This window comes from Sus scrofa, chromosome X (genome assembly GCF_054392235.1).
Source record: "Sus scrofa isolate SSC_HxYL_T2T_F1_AM1 chromosome X, Sscrofa_HxYL_maternal_Yorkshire_Landrace_v2.0, whole genome shotgun sequence".
Lineage (NCBI taxonomy): Eukaryota > Metazoa > Chordata > Mammalia > Artiodactyla > Suidae > Sus > Sus scrofa.
This window is the reverse complement of record NC_139401.1, coordinates 131,793,620-131,818,745: the sequence shown is the minus strand read 5'-3', so window position 1 is coordinate 131,818,745 and position 25,126 is coordinate 131,793,620. Positions and strand designations below refer to the sequence as shown.

Here is a 25,126-nt window from a genome sequence, read left to right as displayed (position 1 = left end):
CCACCAGGGCGGGGACTTAGAACTCCAGAACCGCCAACAGTGCTTGGTATACGTATCTGGGGTACTCATTATGTATTTGTTGAACAAGTGCATAGAAAAGGGGTCCCTTTAGATGGAGGAAGGCAGGTTCTCATAGGGTCTCATTGAAGGAGAATGGCCTTTGGGCCGGTCTGCAAGGAAGATGTGAATTTTGTAGAGAGATGAGGGAAGGGAAGGGCTCCCAGGAGAAAGCATAGCAGGAGCAAAGGCAAAGAGGCAGGAAACCGCTGGTTCAGAAAAGTGCTTGCAAACTCAAACCAGAGACGCCTGGAAAGACTCGCAAAGGAGCCGTCCTGCTGCGGCGGCGCGCCCTGGCCGGACGGTGGGCGGGGCACCTGGGCGGGGCCGGCCCCGCCCTGGAGCCGCGGCCCCGCCCTCTGTGGCCCGGATTTCGCGCAGGCGCACTCGCGCCCGGGCCAGCGCCCGGGCCTGTGCGCCGGGCGGCTGCGGCTGCCTTGCGCGGTCCGCTGGGGCTGCCCACCCGAGGCTGGCGGCGGGGGCGGCCCGGCCCGCCTGCCCAAGCTTGTCATCGTTGTCCCGGAGCGGCCGCGCTGGGGCAAGAATGCTGCCGCCCGGCCGGGGCTTGCTCTGGCTTGGCCTGGTCCTGGGCTCTGCCTGCGCCTCCCTCGGATCCGCGGCGCCGGGCAGCGTCGCCACAGGTGCCTCCTGCGCCCTCGCCCACGTTGCGGGGCTCCCTCCCTTTTTCCCTGCCCACGTCCTCCCTTACCCGCTTCGCTCCCTCCTTCCTACAGTTCCTTCTTCCATCTCTCCCTCCCCTACCTCCCTTCCACCCACTTCCCTCCCTCCCTCATTCTCCCTCTGCCGTCCTGGTTTGAGGCCATGGCCAGAGCCTAACCCTGCCACCCAGGACTGGGGCTTCCTCTGTGCACCTACCCCCACCTTCCCTGGCTTGGCTGGCTCAGTTGTCAAGGTGGCTGGGGCCAGCTATGGGCCTCTGGGTACCCCGGCGCCCACCACGGGTGGGGGTTGGGTGTCGCTGCAGGTGATCTCACTGAAGCCCCTGTCTCGAGTGCAGATGCTCTGAATGTCCTTCTAATCATCGTGGATGACCTGCGCCCCTCCCTGGGCTGTTACGGGGACAAGCTGGTAAGGTCTCCAAACATCGACCAGCTGGCATCCCACAGCCTTCTCTTCCAGAATGCCTTTGCCCAGGTATGTGTGCGCACCTCGAGGTGTGGGTGTGCTGCCTCCTGCACCGAGGGTTGGGGGATGGCACCCACTGTGCCGGGCATCTCTTTATTAGAAGGGAGCATGGTCTGGGAAATGGTGGTTGAGAAGAACCTGGTTATTCACTGGCAAGGAAGCTTATGCCTTCACGGTGCTTCTCCTTGGGTAGAGGGTGGCATGCCATAGCCCGGTCCTGCCCAGCTTTCCTCCCCAAATGGGGGATTGCTGGGTGCTAAGGAGGGAGTGTTGCCATGGTGGCACTCCTCCCTGTGTCCCTTCCTGTGGCCACCCCCAGGATCCTTGCCTGCTCTGGGTACCCAGGAGATGCCATCAAGCAGAAGGGCACAGTCATCGGCTGGAGTGAGGGGCTGAGGGCGCCCCCCGCCCCCAGCCCCCAGCCTGGGGAGACTTCTTTCTTTTTGGCATCTGGGTGAGGCCCAAACCCTGCTGGATGGCTTGGAGAGCTGCCTGATGCAGCCACCCCAGCTCTTCACTGAGGACCTGGAGGTTGCCTGGTTACCTTTCAGCTCACAGACTCTTGTTTTCCTCTGAGGACGTTTCCTTCTGCTTCTGCTTCCTACTAGCAAGCGGTGTGCGCGCCGAGCCGCGTGTCCTTTCTCACCGGGAGGAGACCGGACACGACCCGCCTGTATGACTTCAACTCCTACTGGAGGGCGCACGCCGGGAACTTCTCCACCATCCCGCAGTACTTCAAGCAGAACGGCTACGTGACCGTGTCCGTTGGAAAAGTCTTTCACCCTGGTACTACTTGCCCAGCAGAGTCTGGGCTCTGTCCTGTTTTGTGCCTGAGTCCTGGGGTCCCCTCCTGGGGTCGGGGCTGTCTTTGCAGGGGCCTCTTGGGGAGAGTCACTGCCACCTTGGTACAGAATACTCCTCAGCTTGGCGGTGTGTTCTCACCCAAAGTGAGAAATGGCAGAAGGGCTTTTCTTCCTTCGGAATCCAGGTTCCTTTAGCTCCTCGGCTGGAAGGAAGGCCACTGGTGGGGGCACGGGCGTGGTGGCCTTGGCTGCGAGTCCAGCTCTGCGCCTGACCCTCTGTATCCAGGCTCCCTGGCAGTAAGGCGAGACCAGGGCAGCTATGCTGACTCGCCCAGCGAAGAGGCTGCAGTTTGGTGGCGGTCGCCTGCCTACTGTCTGAATTAGATCAGAAGGAGGAGGGTAAGCTGGGACCCAGGGTCCCTAGAAGTGCCAGGGGCCACCAGCCCTGACTTTCAGCACTGGTCAGCTGGCTCTCTTTAATGCCACAATGAGAATGCTGAAGCACAAACTTTAAACCTTTTTTTTTTTAACTTGAAGTAGTGCATGATTATTTGATGAAAAGTTTGGGGGGGAAGGAAAGTATAAATTGAAGAATATAAATTACATGTACGTGCACCACACAGAGGAGGGGGGCGTTTTGATGTCCCCATGTTCTGGGCATATTTTTTTCTGCTTCGAGCTTTTCCCGTATATACAGCTTTATGTCGTGAGTGTTTTAAACAGACATTTTCCCACATAGTTACTCTTCGTGCAACATCGTTTTTAATGGCAGCACAGTCGTCTAGCAGAGGTACTGGGGTTTAGTTCCCCCGGTTTTCAGGCCTCCCTGTCTGGCAGAGCGGGGCGATGAGCTGCTCCGGAGGCAAACTGAACCGCTCTGGGCAGTGGTGCCGGGAATTCGGGCCCCTGGGTTCCAGTCCCGGCTCTGCCACTTCTTGGCTGTGCGCTTGACCTTGACTTCCTTCCCAGGGCAGCCTCCCAGGGGTGCATGGAAGTGTGTAGAAAGCCCGAGCGCTGCGCCCACTAGCGCTTATCATGAGGGGCTACCCAGTTTTGAAGGCGAATCTGTCCGGAATCTTGTTGTGCAGCGAGAGGCCCGCGGGAGTAGGACTTTCTGCCGTCGGTGGTGCTCGGTGCTCGCATGTCGGCCCCCTGGCCTGAGCACAGCTGGAGGGAAGAGACGGCTTTGGGGAGGGAGCGATGCAGCCGAAGGGAGATCAGGCTTCAGGAAGGCAGGCAGCCCAGCGATGGCGCCCGGCCTCCTGCCTCCTGCCAGTTAGAATGTGTGGGTGGCTCTGGGGACTGTGGCTGAGCCAGAGCACAAACGCTTTGCCTGCAGCCCTCGGGGGGGCACATTTTCCAGCTGGGTCTTTGTTCTCAGCACTTGGTTCTGTCAGGGAAGGGCCTATTTGAGGAGGCCACCCGCCACCACTGATTGAGTGCCAGGCATGTGCCAGACACTGTGGTGGCTGATGCCCTGATCTTTTCCTCAACGGCCAGCAAGGTGGGTTGTCACTGTTGTCACTTGGTCAAGTCATTTGCCTGGGGTTGCATGGGAACCAAGGATTGGCTCCCCCCCCTCCCATGGGCCTCTGTGCTGGCGATGCTGGTTCCTGGTTCTGCCCACACCTCCCTCCAGGTCCCTCACAAGCCTCGCTGCCTCCTGGAAGCCCTCGCTGCCAACCCCCACCGGACCCACGTCCCCCTGCCTGGGGTCTCCCCTGCCTAGACAGCGCCTCTTCTCCAGACAGCTGGCAGGCGGGCCTCGTGTCCTGCGGTGCTGTCTTGGCTTCCCAGGCAGCCCGTCCGCTGCCCAGCTCAGGGGAGGGTTTCTGCGTCACGAGCGAGCACGGAGCCTGGAGTCCCAGGGCAGGGGATTGAGTCTCAGCCCACTCGTCTGGCACCTGCTTGGCATCTGGCAGGGCGCTGATCCCCCCTTTGCCTGGCAGCCCCCCTCCGAGGCTGGGGGAGCGGTGCACAGTGTTCTGTGGGGCTCTCAGCCCGTCGGGTTCCTTCCTCAGGGCCTGGCACTTGGTACTCAGAAAGCAGCCCACAGAGCTGGCTTTCGTGGGGCCCGTGGGCTCTGGGTTTTATAGGTAAGGAGACCGAGGCCAAAAGAGAGCGGGAGGCTCTTCCCCACTGTCTCTGAAGCGTTCGCTTTGGGTGGGGAGGGCGTGGAAAACTCCGCACGCTTTTATTTCACGACTTTCTTTTTCCCCCAAGGAATATCTTCCAATCATAGTGATGATTCTCCGTACAGCTGGTCTCTTCCGCCTTATCACCCCTCCTCTGAAAAGTATGAAAACACCAAGGTAAGGCTGCGAAAGGGGTCCCGGCTGGGGAGGCAGCTCTTGCCTGTCTCGCAGATGAGCGGGGCTGGTGTGGGGGGGGCGCGTCCCTCGAGCTGCCTGTGCGGTGAGGTGTGTTGGTTGGTCTGTGATCACGACTTGACAGAAGCGAGGGTTGGGGTCTTTAGCATCCGATCCGGTGGAGAGGGAGCTTCGTTTTAGAAGCTGGTGGGGCTGTCTTGTTCTAGAAGCTGGTGCTCTAGTGCGTAAGACTCGCTGAATGCCCTCTGGCACTCACGCTGGCTAAGGCTCGGTGCTGAGGGTTAAAGGAAGAGAGACCTGCGCTCAGGGGCCTCGGCCCAGACTGGGAGAAGGGCTTTGCATTCGGCTGCCTGGCTGGCCGCCTGGCTGGCTGGCTCAGGCCTAATGGGGGTGTGCGGGTGCTGAGACCTTTGATAGGGGTTTTAAAATTCTGGAGCCTCGTGGGGCAAAAGGACGCTATAAGGAAATGTAACCTGGGTTCCCCTGGGTCTTTGTGAGGTAGAAATTATGCATCTGGAAACTCCACGCACTGTCACCTTAAACAGTTAACTGGGACCCTGTCATTTAGAAGCTTTCGTCTGTCTTTGACGTTGAAAACAGACTTTTCGTCTTTTCGTTAACATTTCTGAGCGATAACCCATCTACCGTAAACCAAGAAAAATGAAAGCACACACCTTGGTGATTGTAGTGCCCTCACAGGTTCGTGCAGCTGTTACCAGTTCACCTTCATGCCGTTGTCGCCGCCGCAGGAAGTAGCCTGTACCCGTGATTGTTCCCTCCCCATTTGTGCTCAACCCCCAGCCTGTGGCAACAGCTGATCTGTTTTCTTTCTTGGTGGATTTGCCCGTTCTGGACATTTTGTACCAGTGAAATCCTGCAACTGGTGACCTTTAGTGTCTGGCTTCTTCCACTGTGTCATGTGTTTGAGGTTCACCCATGTTGTCGCTTGTGCCAGAACTTCATTCTTTCTGTAGCAAAGAGCACTCCGTTTTAGGGGAGCTGTACATTTTATTTGTCTGTTCAGCAGCCGCTGGACCTTTGCGTTGTTTGCCCTGTTTGGCTGCGGTGAATATTGCTGCTCTGAACAGCCCCGTCTGGGTTCTCGCGTGGAGTTAAGTTCTCAGTTTTCCGGGGTGGAATTGCTGGGGGAAGTGTTCGGGTGGACTCGGGTTTTCATTTTTCTTGGTCTGCGCCTAGGAGCAGAATCGCCAGCTGGTCCAGGAACGCTGTGTTTAGCTGTTTAAGGAACTGCCAGGGTGTTTGCCAAAGCAGGTGCTGCGTTCTATGATTCCACTAGCATTTGTCAGCGAACTGACGATTCTAGTTTGTCCACGTCCTCACCAACCCTTGGTATCTTCCACTTTAAAATTTTTTAATTAGAGCCATCCCAGTGGGCGTGAAGTGCCATCTCACTGGTTTGTATTTGCAGTGTTTTCATCTGCGTTTCCCTCGTGGCTGATGATGCTTATGGGCCGTTTGTATATCTTCTTTGGAGAAATGGCTGTTCAGGTCCTCTGTCTGCTTTTGTAATTGACTTGGACAGGCATGTTTATTTTCAGATCATCAGTTTGCTTGGCTTTCCTTTAATTAATCAATTATGACGTGAAGACAGAGGAGGAGCAGTAGGAAACTAAGTGCCGGTGGATTTTTGGCCTCTGCCTGGAAAAGAAGAAATCCTTCTAAGTTTTATTTTTATTTCCTGTGTGCCTGTCTAGTCTGAGTGACTAATACTGTTTTTTTTTTTTTTTTTAAAAGGGCCACTCCTGCGGCATATGGAGATTCCCAGGCTAGGGGTTGAATCAGGGCTGCGGCTGCTGGCCTACACCACAGCCACAGCAACACGGGATACGAGCTGCGTCTGTGACCTACACCCCAGCTCACAGCAGTGCTGGGTCCTTAACCCACTGAGTGAGGCCAGGGATCGAACCTGCGTCCATATGGATACTAGTCAGGTTTGTTCCCACTGAGCCACAGTGGGAACTCCTGGATGCCTAATACTTCACGGGCTGGATATGTAAAGGTTAAATCCATTGTGTGGAACTTTCACGACTTCTCTTTCTTATATTTAAAAAGCTGACTCGCGCAGTTCCGTGGTGGCTCAGCGGGTTAAGAGTCCGGCCTTGTCAGCGCTGTGGCTTGGGGTCACTGCTGTGGTGTGGGTTCCATCCCTGGCCCAGGAACCTCCACATGCTGTGGGCGCAGCCATAAAACAAATACGTAAATAAAAAGCTGACTTGAGATGTTTTGTTTTGAAAGACCTGCAAGGGACCAGATGGAGAACTCCATGCCAACCTGCTGTGTCCTGTGGATGTGGCGGAGGTGCCCGAGGGCACCTTGCCTGACAAGCAGAGCACCGAGCGAGCCATACAGTTGTTGGAAAAGCTGAGGACGTCGGCCGTTCCTTTCTTCCTGGCTGTGGGCTATCACAAGCCTCACATCCCCTTCAGATACCCCCAGGTAAAGAGCTGGCTGGCCCCACACAACAGTGACAGCTGTGTCCCTCGTCGAAGGAGGGCGACAGGGATGCCTGCTGGCGTTAGTGTGCTCGGTGATGTGGAGACGGTTTCAGAGGCCAGGGCTGAGACGTAGACCTCGGACGCGTGAGAACCTTGCGGGAAGCGCCTGGTTTTCCGCCTCCTCCGCTGGAGAGTTTTTCCCGTACAACTCGGAGCACATGTTGGGTTGGCCGCTGAGATCAGCTTACAGAAGGGAGGCAGTAAGCCCTGGCCCTTGCGACACAATTCCAGGGACCGTGAAGCCATCTGCAGTAACTGCCTTTCGCCCTAAGTCCTTAAACACAGGGCGCGACATTGCTTGTTGGGGCCTCGAATTCTGTGCTTGCACGTGTATCTTTAGAGTATGTAGCCCCTTCTGTTTTAGAATATTTTTCAGGTTTTGCCTGTCGTGTTTTCCCCGGGCCGGAGCAGCCCATTCTTCTGACTTGGCAGAGCACAGCCCTCGCTCGGGACAAGGCCGGAGGCCGGAGGCATATGCCCTTTGATGCTGCAGGTGTCTGCCTTTGACTGGCCCAGGAGATCTGGCGTTCCTGGCAGGAGCTGTCAGCCCCCTGGATGGAGAGGGACTCACTTCTGGCTCTTGGGCAGAAAGAGTTAACCTAGCAGACCTGGCCGTGATCCTTTGAAAGGCCCGCTTGTGCCCTTGGCTGGCCTCTGGGAACTGGGATCCCAGGAGTCTTGGCACCGTTTCCACGGAGTTCTGCTCTGTGCAGGCGGAGGGTGCCTGGCGACCAGCCCCGGTAGAAAGCCCAGGTGCTGAGGCTTTAACAAGCCTCGGTTTCCCTGGCAGCAGCATCGCACACAGGTGGGCGCACCGCTCGGCGCAGGGGGCGTTAAGCACATCCCGTGTGACTTTGCCAGGAGAGGACTCTGGCAGCGCGTGCCTGGTCCCCCCGACTGCCCTGTGCATTGCGATCGGTAGCCTTCACTGCAATCCCCGTAGCCGCGAGTGTGGCTGAGCCCTGGGTCTTGCGAGCCCTCCTGGTGATTTGCTGCGCGTGGCGGAGATTTGGGGATGGGCAGCACCTCTCCACACCTTTGCCAGTGGGAGGGGAGGTGGGGGTGGGCACGGGAGGGCATCGATCTCCGTGGGAGAGAGCAGGCGCTGCTCGCTTTGTAGAAACAGCCAGATGCCTTCATTCCCGTTGGCATCTCGGGAGAGTGACTTTGCGACGGGGAGGCACCCGGGGCGCGTTGGCGGCCTCTGTGTAAAGGGGTCACAGGTTTATAGAAGTGTTAGGGGGAACAGTACAGGTGCGACCTTGCGCCTTTGCCACAAGGATAACAGCCTGGTGGTTTCATGTGCTTTTCCCCCAAGGAGTTTCAGAAGTTGTATCCCTTGGAGAACGTGACCCTGGCTCCTGACCCCCAGGTCCCTGCCGGCCTCCCTCCCGTGGCCTACAACCCCTGGATGGACATCAGGCAGCGGGAGGACGTCCAAGCCCTAAACCTCAGTGTGCCCTATGGCCCAATTCCCACGGACTTTCAGGTACCGAGGATGAAGGGGGGCATGACGTCATCGGCTTTCCTCCGGGGACCCTGCCCCGCCCCTCACGTCTCTGCGCGGGGCGCCCTGTGGGCGTGCTGGGCGGGTGGAGTCTCCCCTTCAGCGTCTCCACTCCCAGAGGAGGGGGCGTCTGGAGATGAGGGCAAGAGACCTGCGCCTCCTCGCCAGCCCTGAACCCGGGTCCCTCAGGTCTGGGGTGGCTGGCGGCTCCCTGCCACCCAGATCTCTCCGTCTGCCAGTTCTTGCGGGTACCCCCATGGGAAAGCTGCCACCACCACCGCCACCCACTACTCTCGTGAGGTGGCTTGGTGAGCGGGGCCTTGGCGCAGAGGCAGCTGGGGCACCAGTGTGGCCAGTGCCGTCCAGCTGCAGTGTCTGGGTGGCCACGATGTGGGGGTGGAGCAGCCACGGAGTTGCTGTCCTCATGCTGATTCCTCAGCCACCCTCTCCCTGGAGTGCAGAGCACATGCTGAGCAACAGTCATTCCAGAATGTTCCACACGCCTTTTCAGGGTGTGTTTCCTGGGCCACCTCGTCAGCAGCCCCACAGGGCTTTTAGAAGCAGAGCCCTGGCCCCACGCGGACTCGGAGCTGTGATGCCAGACCCCCGGGCTTTGTTGTCTTGGTTCCAAACAATCTGGTTCGGGTTCTTCTTGTGCCCCCGCCATCCCCCACCTGCCGTGTGGCCACGGACCGACCAGTCGTTGTAATGCTCTGAGCTTCAGTGTCGTTAGTTGCAAAATGGAAATGAGCCAGAGGAAGGTTTTCCGTGGTGACACCTGCTCTGGAGGTTGTCACTGCCTAGGATGGCGATCCCCTCAGTCACTTCAGAGTGTGGCCTGGAGGACCTCGCTGCCCTGCTCATGCGCTGATCCCTGCCCCACGTTCGCTTGCCACCCGGCCCTGCGTGTCGGCCTCCCACAGCTCTGGGGGTCCTGCCCCAGCCCCACCTCAGTCCACTGTTGAGCGCCTCGGTTCTGTGCCCCCTCAGTCCCCAGCCCTCCAGGTCAGGGGCCACGCGGGGCTGCTCAGCACCCCGACCACAGGCAGCGCCCTTCCTCCAGGCCCTCGTGCCCCCCCCCACCGGCCCTGACTGCAGAGCCCCCATGGCAGGTCACCTATGCTTCCCGCCAGCCCATCAGCACACATGTCCGTTTGTCGTCCTGACCACGACACCCCCTCCACTCAAGCTCGCATCCTGGGGTCGGGGCAGGGAGTCCCTGCGGCCGTGAGGCAGAGACGTGTCCACGCACCCAGCCTCCAGCCCCACAGTCTCGTGCCGTGTGGGCCCCTGCCCGGTGCCCTCTCGGCCCCGCCTCTCAGCGGGTGACAGCACTTCCTGTGCCCCTCGGCGCTTGGCAGCGGTGTGTCTCTAGGCCTGTTACTCCGCCTCTCTGAGCCTCGCGTGCTCCTGCGTGAGGTGGAGATGGCAGCGCTCCCCTGGGCTGGTTTGGGGGACCGGGTAGCGCCCAGCGGGTACTTGGTGAACGGGCGCTCCGAAGAAGCTCCTCGCCTGTAGCCAGACTGCGCCGCTCCAGCCTCTGCATCTGCTCGTCTTCTGCCTGTTTCCCCGTCCCTCCTTCTCCTTTGCTCGCCATCAAGGCGGAGAGAGTGCTGGGTGGCCTCTCTGTCCTTCCTTCCCCGCCCACCTCTGCGCGGCCTTCGGCCTCCCCACGCGCTAAGAGCTCTCGCCCCGCGTCAGCACTGACTTTGTTGGCGAGTAAAATCCATCCTCGTGGGGCCTGGCCTTCCCCGAAGCCCTGCTCTCTCACCATTGACCAGGGCCACCCCTTCTGGAACTGTTCGCCCCCTGGGCTTCCTTGCCGCCCCTTCTGGGCCCTCGTGGTCCCCACAGCAGGCCCCTCCTTCTGTGTCGGCCACTTAGGAGGGGCTGCATTCTTCCTGCCCCGCATCTGCCAATGACCCCCAGCCTCGCTCCTGATCGCCAGGCGTGAACGTCCGCTGGTTTCGAGAGACCCCACGTGGGCCGCCCCCACCCCTGCTCGTCCTCTTCTCCCTCCTCCTCCTCTCGTGACCCCTGGGTGCTGGCAGCTGAATGAGAAACCCAGTCACCCTGGGCGCCCTGGGCTCCTTTCCCCGCCTGCTCCCGCCGCTCCCGCTCTACCCCCCAACCTCTCTCAAGCCCGCACATCCTCTTGCTCCTTGGGCATGGCTTCCTGGTCCGCCACCGGGGTTTGGGGTAGACGTATCCCTTCAGCAAGTGCCTGTGGACCCCCCCCCCCCCCCCCCGTGTACCAGTGCTGCTCTGGTGCTGGCTCCTGTGATCTGCGCTGGGCTCTCGCCCCAGGACCCTTACTCACCTGTCACCAAGATCACGTCGCTCCCCACCCCCTGCCCCCCCGCCGGTGACCTCGGTGCCTTCCTTGCTGTCCAGCCCGGGACCTCTGCTCCTTGGAAGGCCCCTCCAGGCCTGTGTCGTCTGGCCCTGACCTGCCTTTTTGGCCTTGTCTCCACCCTGGCCCAGGGAGACTGAGGGCGCATTCTCCTGGGTCGTCCCAGGGCCTCATGAAGATCATGCCTTTTCTGGTCTCCGAGCTTGTCCTCCCTCCGTGGTCGGGTGGCTCACTGGGGCGAGGGCCACGTCTCTGCTTCTCGTCCTGTCCCCAAGGGCAGCATAGGAAGGGGGTGGATCCTTGAATAGGACACAGCCATCCTGACAGGTGTCTGGTTCTGGGAGGACCAAAGGTCCCCACGTCACAGACCAAAGACTTTCCTAGGAAGTAGAGGGAGGCTGGGGTTCAGCATCATCCTTCTAGAAGGTTGGATATCTGTCGTCTCCCTGGCTGGGGAGCGCGGGCGAGCCCTGTGACTGTTCCCACTGCAGGTCCAGCTGCCAGGATCAGCTGGGCGCACAGTGGAAGCCGGGGCTGCTCTGATCTGTCAGTGGCTCCCCGGCTTCTCCCCCAGGATCAGGGTAGGAGACCCATCTATTCTTTAATATTTGTGACCAAGGCTGGGGGACAGTCACCCAGAAGAGGCTGTGGCTCCTTCATGGGGTCTGTCTGCTCCAGAAGCCGCACTGGGGTTTGGGGCCCGCAGAGGGTGTCTGGCCTGCCGGGGGTTTGTTGGAAATGGGCCGCGCGTGCCAGCCACGGGCTGTGAGGGCAGCGTCCACGCCTCGTGCTGGGTTAGAAAGGGGTCAGGGGAGAGGCCCACTCAGGGCTGACGTTAGGACTTGAGTTGTGTCCCTCCGTTGAAGTCCTGACCCCAGGACCTCAGACTGTGACCTTATTTGGAAATCAGCTCACTGCAGGTGTAATTAGTTGATACAGGTGAGGCTGGAGGAGGTGGGCCCCTCAGCCAGTGTGCCTGGGGTCCTTGGGAGAGAGGCAGACACAGGAAGGGCTCCACGTGAGGGTGGAGGCAGGTTGGAGGCTGTAGCTCAAGCCAAGGAGCGCCAGGGGTTGTCCACGGCCGGAAGCCAAGGCTTCGTCCTCCCCCGGGGCCTTCAGAGGGAGCAGGGCCCTGCTGGCGCCTTTGGCCCTCTGTCTTCTGGCCTCCACGACTGGGAGCCAATACATTTCTGTTGTTTCAAGCCACCGGCAGTGTCAGACTTTGTCAGAGCAGCCCGGGAAAGGAGCCAGCTCTGAGCAGAGTTTGGGAAGCTAGGCCTGCATTTCTGTGGATGTGGCCATCTCCTGGGCCCGGAATTATGTGAAGGACACAGAAAGGACGAGTACGTGGCACTTCCATCCGCCGTGATCTGTGCCCCGGAGTTAAAACTGATTGGCTTAGAAAGAATCTTCCTTTTGGATGGGCTGTGGCTGTGCTGGTTGGGGAGGGTGGGTGGGTGCAGACGGGGGGAAATGAGTGTTATGTTGGGTTGAGAGCTCGGGCTGGGGGCTCAGGCAACCGCCGCGTCTGTGTTCGCCACGGCGTACGCCGTGCCACTTTGAAGCCCAGTCACTCTCGTTGTCATTATTTTAACTTGCAGCGGAAGATCCGCCAGAGCTACTTTGCCTCTGTCTCGTATGTGGACACGCAGGTTGGCCGCCTTTTGAGCGCTCTGGACGGTCTCGAGCTGGCCCGCAGCACCATCGTGGCTCTTACCTCGGATCACGGTGAGCATCTGGAAACGTCCTGGGGAGCCCGTCAAAGCCCGGGAACTTTCCTGTGAGAGCTTTCCTAGGTCGCCTTAAATCGCTGTGTGTTCCCTTTGGTGAATCAGCAGTGCCCTGAGTCTGGCATCTTGGATGCTTTAAAGCCCACCTTGTTCGTCCTGGGCCTGTCTCCATGGAGGCAGGGCCTTGTTTGGGTCAAAGAAGCGTCTTGGGAGTTCCCGGGTGGCCTTGTAGTTAAGGATCTGGCATTGTCACTGCTATGGCTCAGGTCTCTGCTGTGGCCTGGGATCTTCCATATGCCATGGGTGTGGCCAGAGGAAAAAGGCATCTTAAATGCTTGGTGTCTTCGAAAGCTCCAGAACAATCCTGGCAGAGCCCAGCAAGCCCCTCAGACCTGGCTCAGCCCTTCCACCCCCAGCCCCACTGTTCACAACTCCGTACCTCTTCTAAGGCAGTTTGCCACTTTTCCCAAAAATGGAAGGAAACAGCTTTTAAAAAAAGGTCCTTTTAAGGTTTTGCCAGGGTGTGTTTGGGGCCTGTGAGCCATGGTCCCCATCTTCGGGCTCCGGAGTTATCCTCTCCCAGCCCCCAGAGTGGTTTGAAGCAAGTCTTAGGTGGTTCACTTTTCTGAACAGTCTCTCTAATAAATTTAGCCCTTTTGAGGTTTACCATTATCATACCTAGAAATAGGAAAACAATTCTTTAATACCATCAGATATGAAGTATGACAACACCAGACGATAGCACGTGCTCGGTGTAACGGCACAAAAGGGCTGCTGACTGATTAGCGTCCATCCGTCGGCCTTCGGTTGTGCATATGCACGTGGCCCTGTGTCGTGGGTGTCTGTGTGTGTGTCATACATAGTCGTGGGACATGGCAGGATCGATTGCACTTGGTTCCTGTTTTGTTCCTTTCTTTGTGTTTTCTGCCTAATGTCACAGACAGTTCTCCGTGTCATTCCCCAGAAGCCTGCCTTAGTCTTGTAAAGACCTGGGTGCTTGTGTTACACATGGAGGTGGCCTAGTTGCTTGGTGTCTTCCCCCTGATGTTCTGCCATCCACCTCTGAATCCTCAGCACCCAGTTTCCTCTGCTGGTGCTAACACAGTCCCCCCACCCCCCTGGGAGGGCACGGGGGCAGCTGCGGTTGATTCGAAATGGCCCTTCTCAAGGGCCCTCCTAGGACTGCCCAGATCTGAACCACAAAAGCCTTCTCGAGCCCAGAAGTGGCAGCTTTTTGTGGCCTTTTTTTTTTTTTTTTTTTTTTTGGTCTTTGTGAAGGCTGCCCCCATGCGGCACATGGAGGTTTCGAGGCCATGGGTCGAATCAGAGCTGTAGCCACCAGCCGCCACCACAGCCACAGCCACGCCGGATCTGCGCCATGTCTGGGACCTGCAGCACAGCTCACAGCAACGCTGGACCCTTAACCCGCTGAGCGAGGCCGGGGATCGAACCTGCGTCCTCATGGATGCTAGTCAGATTCCTTTCCACTGAGCCACGACGGGAACTCCTAGACGATTTCTCAGGTTGGGGCTTTAATGTTTTTTTTCCTGTTAAAGTTTTCGTCATTGAGGATAGGCGTCTGATTTCACATGCAGCAGCCCTCAGGGGCAAGGTCCCTTTCTCTGGTGGTTCTAGTGGAGTTTCTTTCTTCGGGACGAGGAGCTCTCGCGTCCCCTGAGCGAGCCGCCAGGCGCTGGCTCAGTCTCTGTCGTTCTGTGCCTTGTGTGAACCAGGCTGGGCTCTAGGCGAACACGGCGAATGGGCCAAGTACAGCAATTTCGACGTCGCCACGCGCGTGCCGCTGCTGGTCTACGTCCCGGGGCGGACGGCCCCGCTTCCCGAGGCAGGCGGGCGGCTCTTCCCTTACATCGACCCCTTCGCTTCCGCCTCCGAGTCCATGGAGCCAGGTAGGGAACCTGCTGGAGTCCTGTCGCTCCTGGGCAGCGGCGCCTTCAGTTCATCCATAAACCGCCTTCTCCGCCCTCGGGCCCCGGGCCGGGAGGGGGGCAGGGCCAGGGCCCACGAGTATGGCCTTGTCCCCAGGGTGAGGGTGACGCTCACGTCCGGCAGCTCCTCCGTCTGGTGAAGCCCTGGGTCCGTCAGAGCTGGCGGGGGGCTCTGCTCCTGCCTCCCCAGCAGTGAGGGGCAGGTGCACTTGTACTGCCACGTCTCAGGCCCCCCCAAGCGGTTCTTCCCCAGGGAGTGGCCGGCCGCTGGTTGTCCCAGTCCTTGTCTTCCAAAAAGCTCCAGTTTGGAGTTCCCGTCGTGACGCAGTGGTTAACGAATCCGACTAGGAACCATGAGGTTGCGGGTTCGGTCCCTGGCCTTGCTCAGTGGGTTGACGATCCGGCGTTGCCGTGAGCTGTGGTGCAGGTCACAGACACGGCTCGGATCCCGTGTTGCTGTGGCTCTGGTGTAGGCTGGTGGCTACGGCTCCGATTCGACCCCTAGCCTGGGAATCTCCATATGCCGCGGGAGTGGCCCAAGAAATAGCAAAAAGACCAAAAAAAAAAAAAACCAAAAAACCAAAAAAACCCCGAAAAGCTCCAGTTTGAGAGCCGATGTTTCCAGAAACGCCACTTGGACGAGATCCCCCTCCCTGCCATGTGGGGTGACCCGCGTGGCTTCTCTGCGAGTTGTCCCCGCCCTCGATCTGCTCAGAGCAATGAGTCACGTCCTTCGGGTGCCATTAGCTCGGTGGGCGGGCTGTTCCCTGAGCCCCACCGAACCAGGCTGCCCTCTCTCCGGGCTTCTGCATTCACCCATCTTTTCCGTCTAAATCCTGTACTTCATACTGATTCTCGTGTAACCGTCTCTGGGTTCTGGGGCCATCAATCTGGCCTCTCTGGATCTTTCCGAGTTCGCTTTACACTGCCCGTTTCACCTTCTGCACGTTTGCTCTCTGTGCGCTGCGTGCCCGACCTGCGTCGCTGGGAGGAGGCTCCCGCAGACGCAAGGTGCCATCATCTCCCTCTGTTTACTGGGAGGAATCTCCTGACAGGTTGAGGATTTTGGTGGTTTTTTTTGAGAATCTTTTTTGAAACTTTCGTTGGCAGGTGTTCAGCAGGTTATAAGCTGGTGTAACTGCACTGTCATCTAGTTTATTTCTAAATTTTCTCTCTAGCCCGTGTTTCTTCCCTGGTCTTTGGACTTGGATGTCCAAGAGCCTGTCCCACTGGGCTGGTCTAGCCCCTTGAGCCTTTCCTGGGACACTTCTCAGGAAACGGTGGTGTCCCCAGGCCAAAAAACCGTGCAGTCGCTGGCCCCTGTCTGTCTCTCACAGTAGGCGACACGCGGTCTGCCAGCAAGCCTGTCGCGCTCCACTCAGAATCTGTCCACACCACCTCTGCCCACCTCCCCGCCACTGCCAAGGCCCACACTGCCACCACCTCTTGATCCCCAGACTTTGTCCTCAGCCATCCTGACTTGAGCAGCCGCAGTGATCCCGTTAAAACCCAAGTCAGGTGGCATCACAGCCCTGCCCTGGAGCCCCTACACGCCTGTCTCAACTCTGAGTGAAAAGCCCTTACAGCGGCAACAGGCCTGCTGTGACCTGGGCCCCGTGTCCCCGTGGCCTCATCCTTGGCCGGCCTCCAGGGCAGCTTTCTTGTGCAGCCGCCTTCATTCGGCGTTTGTCCGATCACTTCCTCGTGACCCGGTCCAGGGTCGGCATTTCGGACCCACGCACGGCGTGTGCGGTGGGGCGCCCTGCTTGTCACGCATCGGGCGGGCACTTGGTGGCCGCCGCCCTTCTCAATGATGCCGCATTTCATTACGTGGTTCCGGTGGTTGTGTCGGCCGGGTCTTGCCATCGTAACGATGCCATCTTTAAAAACGTCCTTCACGTATTTCCCTTCTGAGACAAATGTGTCCGAAATCAAATCGGGCAGCATAAAGCAAGCTCCTCAAGATCCAGAAAGGCCAGAATGATGGCCCAGGAGTCAGTATAAAGTGCAGCATTTCGACTTTAAAGGTGCAGCAGCCAAAACGAGATACTATTTTACACCCAGGAGAATGGCTGTCATCAACATAGACAGAAAACAAGAGCGCTGGCGAGGGTGTGGGGGGCCTGGACCCCTCAGAAGTGGCTGGGGCTCGGGGGATGGAAACTGGTACACGGGCACTCTCGGAAGGTCTCTGGTGGTTCCTTCCAAAGTTCGCCAGAGGGTGATCCTGCGACTCGCACTTCCACCCCCGGGTACGTGTCCCCCAGAACGGAAAACAGGCTCAGGGAAACCCTTGAGACAAATGTTCACGGCGTTATGAACGCCGGAAGGTGGCAGCCACCCGCATGTCCAGGGACAGACGAAGGGACGGGCGAGGCGTGGCGCAGACCCACGACGGGACGGAGCTCGCCTTGGGGCGGGGGGCTCTGGCGCCTGCTGCGGCGTGGGCCAGTGGGCGAACTTACTGTCCTAAGTCAGAGGGGCCAGGCACGAGGGGGCACTATGTGCTCCCACCTCTGCGAGGTGCTCAGAGTAGTGAATTCATGGATTTAGAGCGGGGGAGACAAGACAGGGAGCTGCCGTCTGATGGTCCGGTTCCAGTCATGCCCACGGGACAGAGAGCTCAAGGCGCTTCCTGCTCCTGACCCGGCCACTAGAAACCGGAGAGGCTGGTAAATCGTATGTCGTCTGTGTTTTATGACAATAAAAGGGAGACGGGTCAAATGCAGACATCCAGGGAGGGGCGGTCTGCACGGTGGTACCACGAGGCTCGGAAGAGCCTGTTCTCCACGGACTTTTCCCCGGAGGTCTGGGCCCCCACCAATGCGCCTTTTGCCTGATTCGCTTAGACACTGGTGGGTCCAAAGTGCAGATCGTGCTTAAAGGTGCCAACAGGCAGAGGGCACCTTCGTTCTGCGTCTGGCAGCATTTGTTTTTGGCTGCACCCCTGAAACTCCTGTGCCAAAGATAAATGCTGTAAAAGAACAAAGGACGGCGCGTGGAGCCTGGGCAGGCTCTTTACGCGAGCCGCCTGGCTGCGGCAGGTGTCCGGGATGTAACCCGCTCCGCTGGGCTGCTTCCTCTTTCAGGCCGGCAAGCCGGGGACCTCGTGGAACTCCTCTCGCTCTTCCCCACGCTGGCGGGGCTCGCGGGCCTGCGCGTCCCTCCTCGCTGCCCCGTCCCCTCCTTTCACGTGGAGCTGTGCCGAGAGGGCCGGAACCTGCTGAAGTATTTTCAGTTCGGTGACCTGGAAGAGGAGCCCCACGCGCGTGGCAATCCCCGTGAGCTGGTGGCCTATAGCCAGTACCCCCGGCCTGCAGACGCTCCTCAGTGGAACTCAGACAAGCCGAGTTTAAAAGACATCAAGGTCATGGGCTATTCCATACGCACGGTGGATTATAGGTATACCGTGTGGGTTGGCTTCAGCCCCCGGGAATTTCTGGCTAACTTTTCAGACGTCCACGCAGGGGAGCTGTACTTTGTAGACTCTGACCCTTGGCAGGATCACAATGTGTATAATGCCTCCCAGGGGCGAGCCCTTCCCCCACCACTGATGCCAACCCCAGAGGGCACATAACGCGCTCCCCTGCTGCTGGCGAGAGCAGGAATGAGAGCCGGTTGCTGCGTGATGACCTGTAATATTGGAAGCAACCCGAGGGGTAGGCAGTCAAAGCAGGCATCAACAATTTGGCCCAAGAATATGTAACAGCTGAAACTTTTGATTTTATCTTTATAAATTGCACATTGGTCATTGAACTGGAGCTGAAACTTTTCCGCTTTTTTTTTTCTTTTTTTTGAACAGTCCTAGCTTTATTTACTGAATGAGTAAGGGTGGAGGGAGCGCACTGAAATGGTCATTCTTTTAGAGGTCAAGACCAAGGTTGGTCAATAACCAAACAGAACACTGTACTCACTCAAGAAACGCTTTAGTTATTTGTGGGATTTAGTGCATTTCCTTACATAGCAAATAAGATTGGACAGTAAGTTCCTGGTTCTTTTGTTTGTCATTTAATAATATATCTTATTTAACCCAATACATTCAAGATACTATGTCAACATGTAATCTAGGTTTCTTTCTAAAGTGTGCAGTTAAGTAATAAGGCTAGATGCCAAGCCTTAAAATCGATCTTCAATTTTTCTAAGACCACAGATTTCCAAACCCCAAAATAAAATACGCGTTCAGTGATTAATGTGGAATTTGTCCTTCAAATAGATAATGTTCAGTAAACTGGAAGCATGAGGTGTATGAGAAATGTGGTTAATTTTTCGTAAGAGACTTTCTGGCCCAAAGAATAAATTGTTAGCAAATAATATGACCCTTGAACCCAAAGGCCATCTATTAAAAGGCATCTTTATTCACAGTGGAGAACAGTTAAAGGCACAACTGTATCCATGAATCGAGTCATTCAGAACCATTGGTGTTCGCCTTCTCTAGGGATGGTTGATTGCAACACCCCTTCTCCAGGAGGCAGGAAATCGTCTACTTTTCCTTTTATTAAATTCTAAATTATTTTGAGAACTGAAAACTTTTCATGAGTATAATTTTAGGCGATTTCGAATCCTCCAGAACATAGTGCTGTATTCCCTAAATAAGAAAGCAACCAGAAGGGCAGGTGGTGGTCATAAGCTTATTAGCCCGTGTCATCTTAAAAGGAATGGAACAGTCACAGGTCGTATTTACAGCGTGTTAAAGTTGATTATCAGTAGTCACCAGAAGAGTCCAGCCCTTTCTTGATACACATCTAATGTAGTCCTGTATCCAAGTGAATAACTTCTAGCCGTTGTTTCTTTGCAAGTGCTGCGTCAGTGTTTAAAGGTAAATGTTTGTGAAACAAGATGAGAGCAAATTAAGTTACTGCACTGCATTAAATTGTGACCAAAAAGGCAAGATATTATATTGAAAGATTACTTCAGACCAGTACAATTTTAAATACAGATTATTTTTCACCAATTCGCGGACAGCGGAGGCTTCTGCGGTAACACCCCAAGCTTCGGTCGACCACGTGGCGTCATGTTATGGCAGCAGTTTCTTCTGGAGGAGGAAGGGGCCCGACTGGTCTCTTGGGATCCCGCAGCTCCTCTCTCTTCTGGAAGCCTCAGCTTTTGCAGATGGTTTCCCGCCGCCTTTTCTTCCTCCTCCGTCCTCCTCTCTCTCGCTCACGTCAGTGTCACTTGACGATGCAGATTCCTCAGGACCTGTTTTCCGTGGGCTTAGCTTTACCGCCGGCTCCACAGTTAAAAGGCTACGTCGTGACATAGACGACTCTTCTGCATCCGTTTGTTGCTCCTGGTTGGCTGTACCATGTACACATCATCGATTTTTCTCACTTGATTTCGTGAGGCAGAGTTTGAGCATCCAAACCCTCCAGATCCTGCCCTCGCTGAAGCTGTAGGCGGAACTGAGCCGTGCCCGGGGGCTGGGCGGCTGCCGCCTGGCAGTAACTCGCCCGCGTGACCGAAGCCGCAGCCGGGCTGGGGCCGCTTTGGGGTGTTTAGCGTGTAGATCTGTCTGTGCTGGAAGAGCTTCCACTCTCTCTGGCTCTTCGCTTTCCCTGCCCCCCTGTGCCGGCCTCTGCTTTTAGAAGCGCGGGCTGCCTCTCGCGTTCAGGGGTGTGCTCCCCTCAGCTCGGTCACTTTCTGCGGTTTTGACACCGAGCCCCGCTGGGAGCCTCTTTCGTGCATCTCCGGTGTTCCTCGGGACGGGAAGCTGCTTTGTGCTTTTCAGATGTCAGAGTCGACCAGGTTCCTCATCTCGATTCGGCTTAGAGAAGCCCCATCTTGGTTGCTTCGCTGAGCTTCCCTTGATCCCCGCGGGCTGGGCATGATGTAATTCTCCAGTCGCTCTCCATAGAAATCCCGATTTCACTGGCGTGAGAGGTTCTCTTTTGCCGTTTGGCTGGAACCCGAACTAGTCAGCCCGGAAATTTGGAATGGCCCTAATCCAGGGGCTCACCCACACGAGGGTGCATCAGAAGGCCGCCGCGGTTCTGATCCGCGAGGCATGGAAGGGCGCTGCCCTGGACCCCCTCTGCATCGGAGCCGGACCCGCCTGGCTGTTGGCAGGCTCCTTCCGGGGCCTGAGTCTCCGCTCCGCCTTGGCCCGCAAAGCCTCTTTGGGCGAGCAGGCGGGCGGTGAGTGAAGCAGGTTTGGTTGACGCTTGGCACAGGGAGTTCGCTCGGCCTCCCCCGCCCCAGTCTCATCGCCATCGCCCAGCCCTTTGCACCTGCTTCCCAAGTAGCCACCCTCCCCTCCTCTCTCCGCCCTCGGTCCTGAAGAATCCACGTGTCTTCCTGAAATCCCTCTTTGATCCTGCCCTTTGAGAACACCGTTAGTGCCTACTACTGGGTCTGCACAGACCTCCGCTGAGCAGTCAGAGTCTTCCCTGACTCCACAAAGCCCCTTTCCTCGGCTGACCAGTTCGCACGCTGGTCCCTGACTCTCCCGTGCCAGCCCGTGCCTCCCCGTCCACAGTAGGGTCTCCCGCCCCCTCTTCCCCGTCCAGCCAATCATGCTCATCCTCCAGGCCGCTCTCACGCCCCCGCTTGCAAGAGGCCAGGGCTTTGGACTCTCTAGACCGTGTCATGGGTGAAATGCTCGTCGCCAAAGAATCCTGTGGTCACCGTACTTTAAAGAGTGGCGTTTTTTCCCCTGATTATAAAGTTGTGTTAATGTTAGAAAAATTGGAAAAGACAAATGGAGTAAAAACTAAGAAAATGCATTAGTATTTTACACCAAGATGGTCACTTAATATCTTGTCTTTTTGGGGTGTAAATTTCTGACATCGTGATCATATGCAGTGTCACATCCCTGCTCTTTGACCAAGTATTATATGTGGTTCTTTCAGATCTTTGCAAAGGTACTTTGTACTGGTGGTAATATATTTCGTTGTGTAGTTGTATCATAATTTACTTAACCTTCTTTCAATTATTGGAAATGTAGTCAATTCCCACGTTCTCAGCGCCGTAGATCCTGTTGTGATGAGCAGCTCTGAATCACGTTTTTTTGCGCATGTCAAGAATTCCCTTAGGAGGCGCTCGCAGTGCCACATTGTAAAGCATCTCTCCCCGCTGTCCTTGCTGCCTTAGGGCAGTGAAACTAAAAATCAAGCAAACAGGCATACAAATAATACCCTAACAGCTGCCAAACAACCCCTGACCCCCGTAATAATAGGTGCAAGTGGCATCTTGTTTCCGCTTTGAATTCTTTGCTTCTTAGTGACCTTGAGCATTGCTATTTCTGTCTGATTTTTGGGCACTCGTGTTTCCAGTTGTGTGGATTTACCTTTAAATTTTGATGATGGGTTTCACTTTTTTAAAGTAATCCAACAAATTGCTCTTTTCCGATGTGATTTTCCTCTGTCTTTTCCTCTTAAACATGGAGACCCTTCCCACTCTGGCGATTTAATAAATATGCATACTCCTTTGCTTTTCTTGTGGTTTGTTTTGATACTTATTCTCTCTCCTCCCCCCCCCCCCCCCCGTTATCAGAGTAATACATGCTCCTCTTGTAAAATCTGGCAGAGGCAGGAGAAGGTGAGGATGGGCCACTCCTGGGCGCTGCTTTCTGCTCTCGTCCTGCCCGCACCCGCGTGCAACAGATACAGACGTGTTTCCATAGCTCAGATCTACCACGTAGAATCAATCCCATGTCCAGCTTCTTTGATCTAAAAGGATGTCGGCCTGCTTTTTCAGGTCATTGACAGTTCTGGGCTGGCAGTTGTAATGACTGCGCCACCCTTCCTGCATTAATTTTTTTTTTTGACACTGAAATTCTCAAAATTTTGTATGCCTTTAAAAAAAATTGTGAGAGTTCCCATTGTGACTCAGTGGGGTTAAGAATCCAACTAGTATCCATGAGGATGCAGTTTCAATCCCTGGCCTAGCGCAGTGAGTTAAGGATCCGGCGTCGCCGTGAGCTGTGGTGTAGGTCACAGCCGAGGCTCGGATCCCATGTTGCTGTGGCTGTGGTGTAGACCAGCGGCTGCAGCTCCGACCTGACCCCTAACCTGGGAACGTCCACATGCCGCAGGTGTGACTTGAAAAAGAAAAAGAATAGCAAAGTAAAAACTTGTGGTGAAATACACGTAAAATTGACCATCTTAGACATTGCGTGTGCGGCTCAGTGGCATTACATGCACATGGTCATGCTGCCGTCACCACAGCCATCCTCACAACTCTTGCGCCTGCCAAACCCAAACGCCGTCCCTGCTCCCCAGTGACCCCCCACTCCTCCCCTCCCCCGACCCCTCGTAGCCACCATTCTGCCTTCTGACTCTGAATTGGACTGTGAACCTCATATAAGGGGCGTCATACGCTTTTTGCATTTTGTGTCTGACTTTGTTCACTTGGGGATAATGTCCTCGAGGTTCACGTATGTCGTAGCAGGTGTCAGAATGTCCTCTTTTTAGGCTGAATGACGCTCCAGCATGTGCATGGACAGCACCCCAGTTACCATTCATTCCGGATGGACACTTGGGGTGTTTCTACCTTCTGGCTATTGCAAGTAATGCTGCTGTGAACATGGGTGTACAAATACCTGTTTGGGTGTCTGCTTTTAATTCCTTTGGGCAGATACCCAGCCCGAGCTCATCTCGAATCACTTAAAAATGTTGCCGTGCGTGCGGAGCATGAGCTCAGCCGGGCTCCAGAGGGCAGGATTTCTCTGAACCTTGGCTAGTGGCTGGCCCTTCCCCGCTCAGGCCAACCTCCTCCACGCCTGCCAGGCGCCCAAGCTGTCCGGCCTCACCGAGCCAGAATTTGGGAGTATACACTCCCAAAGGAGGCTTGGCCGCTTTTCCTTGCCCAAGTCCAACCTGCAGGCGTCAGCACCTCTGCAGAGTCTCAAGTTCTGGCCCTGGGCTCCAGCCTTGAGCTAGAACCTGGTCGTCCCCCTTGGCCTCTGCCCATTGTCTCTTTGGGCCTTGGGTGTAGCCTGTTGTGGTTGAACCTGCTGTCGGCCTCGCCCCTTCGCAGCCTCGTGTCCCCTTGGCTGTCCCAGGCAGTCTGTCTCTTCCGTGCATGAGACCCTGAAGCTGAGAGAACTGTCACTCATCGGGTCACCCACGGTGCTGTCCTGATGGGTCAGACCTTGACTGCTGCCGGGACCTGCCTCCCACCGGAACTTGCCGCTGGTGTTCCTTCCGTGTCTCCACCCGCTGGCGCAGATGCTGCCTTCCTGCGAAAACACCGACCTGCTGCTGTGGTGGGGAGCCCACCTTTGGGACAGAGTTTCCTGCTCAGGGTTGCTGGCAGCCAGTGGTGCTGGTGACCGGAGGATGGATTTTGGATGATGGTTTCAGGCCTCTGATGGGGGCAAGTCTGGGCTCGGGTCGACTCTGGACAAGGGGTCCGGGAGACCACCCCAAGGTGCCTGCAGGGGATGCCATGGCCCAGTCCGGGCCAGAGGAGCAGGCCTAGTGTGCTTGGCACCTGCCAGGAAGCAAGAGTTAGGATGCGAACAGAGAGAGGGGCAAAGGCCAGGAGTTATCCGCGTTGGCTTTTTCCTGGGACAGTCGGGGCCCATGATGTAAGTGGGTAGGATGGTTGGCAGTGGGAGTGAGGCCGACATTTACAAACCCCACTTCCTAATGTATCATTGTTTAGAGTGGGTTTTGGAATGAACCTTTGGCAGGTGATTTCTAGTCCAAATGCATTATTGACTTAACAGTTTTTATCAATTAATCTCTTAATTGAAAAAGTAGGCTTGTATGTGTGTTAAGTGCAGCATGAGTTAGTACAAATAAATCACATGCATTTGCCACGATCACTGTGCGTGTCATTCTCGCTGCTTGACGCTGCCTTAAGAAAAATGAAGCCCTTTGGTGGCTCTCAGGACAGGGTCGCCGCCGGGCAGAGCAGCACAGGTGCACCCTGGGGTGGGTGCAGGAGCTGAATTGAGGTCTTGATGGTGGGATCGAGCTGCACGGGAGTCCAGAAGCTCGCCCTGTAGTCAGAGACGCCCTGGAAAGGAGGAGGAAGTGGGGTGGCCAGTCGGGTGGGCTGACTTGTCTTGAAGGAAATGAGTGAGTTCCCGAGGTCCCAACGGGAAAAGTCCCCACTCGCTACCTTGACTTACAGGGGCCTAGGTGGGCCTCGCCTTGTCTTTTTCCACCTTGCCTTGTGGACGTGGCCTTGAGTGAAGATGCGGAGGGTATTTGGGGATGGAAGTGAGGATGCGAAAGACAGATCCATCACCAGAGGGGTCAGGACAGGCTGGTGGCTCGGGTGATGAAGCAGGTGAAACATGTCCCACGTGCTTATCTGCCTGCTTGTTTACTGTGACTGCGTAATATATGCGCGCAGCGCAAAGTGTAGAAGGCACAGGCAGAGCTCTCATTGTGGCTCAGCGGGTTACGAACCCAGTTAGTACCCATGAGGATATGGGTTCGATCCCTGGCCTCACTCCGTGGGTTAAGGATCCGGCGTGGCCGTGAGCCGTGGTGTAGGTCGCAGACGCAGCTCGGATCTGGCGTGGCTGTGGCTGTGGTGTAGGCTGGCGGCTATAGCTCTGATTCGACCCCTGGCCTGGGAAGCTGCATATGCCGCACGTGTGGCCCTAAAAAAGCCAAAAAAAGGTGTCCAGCAGGAGAGGCGGCCAGCGCCATGGTCAGCCAGCACCTGGGGAGTCGCGTGTAGCCGAGGACCTGGGACCGTCACGGAGAAACAGGAGACCCAGCGTGTCCTGTGAGGACCAGCCGAGGGAGGAGCGTTCCGCTCGGGAGAGGAGACTCGGAGCAGG

General features: G+C 56.7%; 1 protein-coding gene across 3 annotated transcripts; it reads left to right on the top strand.

Annotated features, from left to right (window-relative positions):
• The first annotated feature begins 452 nt into the window (after window positions 1-452).
• IDS (iduronate 2-sulfatase) lies at window positions 453-24,151 on the top strand. Of its 3 annotated transcripts, XM_085006511.1 has the most exons (10): window positions 453-698; window positions 1,076-1,212; window positions 1,812-1,989; window positions 2,192-2,405; window positions 4,230-4,318; window positions 6,593-6,793; window positions 8,171-8,341; window positions 12,314-12,440; window positions 14,176-14,349; window positions 17,478-21,812. In XM_085006511.1, the coding sequence occupies exons 7-10, from the start codon at window positions 8,264-8,266 to the stop codon at window positions 17,963-17,965; spliced, it is 867 nt and encodes a 288-aa protein (XP_084862637.1). In that variant the 5' UTR covers window positions 453-698; window positions 1,076-1,212; window positions 1,812-1,989; window positions 2,192-2,405; window positions 4,230-4,318; window positions 6,593-6,793; window positions 8,171-8,263; the 3' UTR covers window positions 17,966-21,812. The 3 variants fall into 3 exon arrangements, with proteins under 3 accessions (XP_084862637.1, XP_020936136.1, XP_020936135.1); XM_021080477.2 differs by lacking the exons at window positions 2,192-2,405; window positions 17,478-21,812 and adding an exon at window positions 23,362-24,151; XM_021080476.2 differs by lacking the exon at window positions 2,192-2,405.
• Window positions 24,152-25,126: the final 975 nt, after the last annotated feature.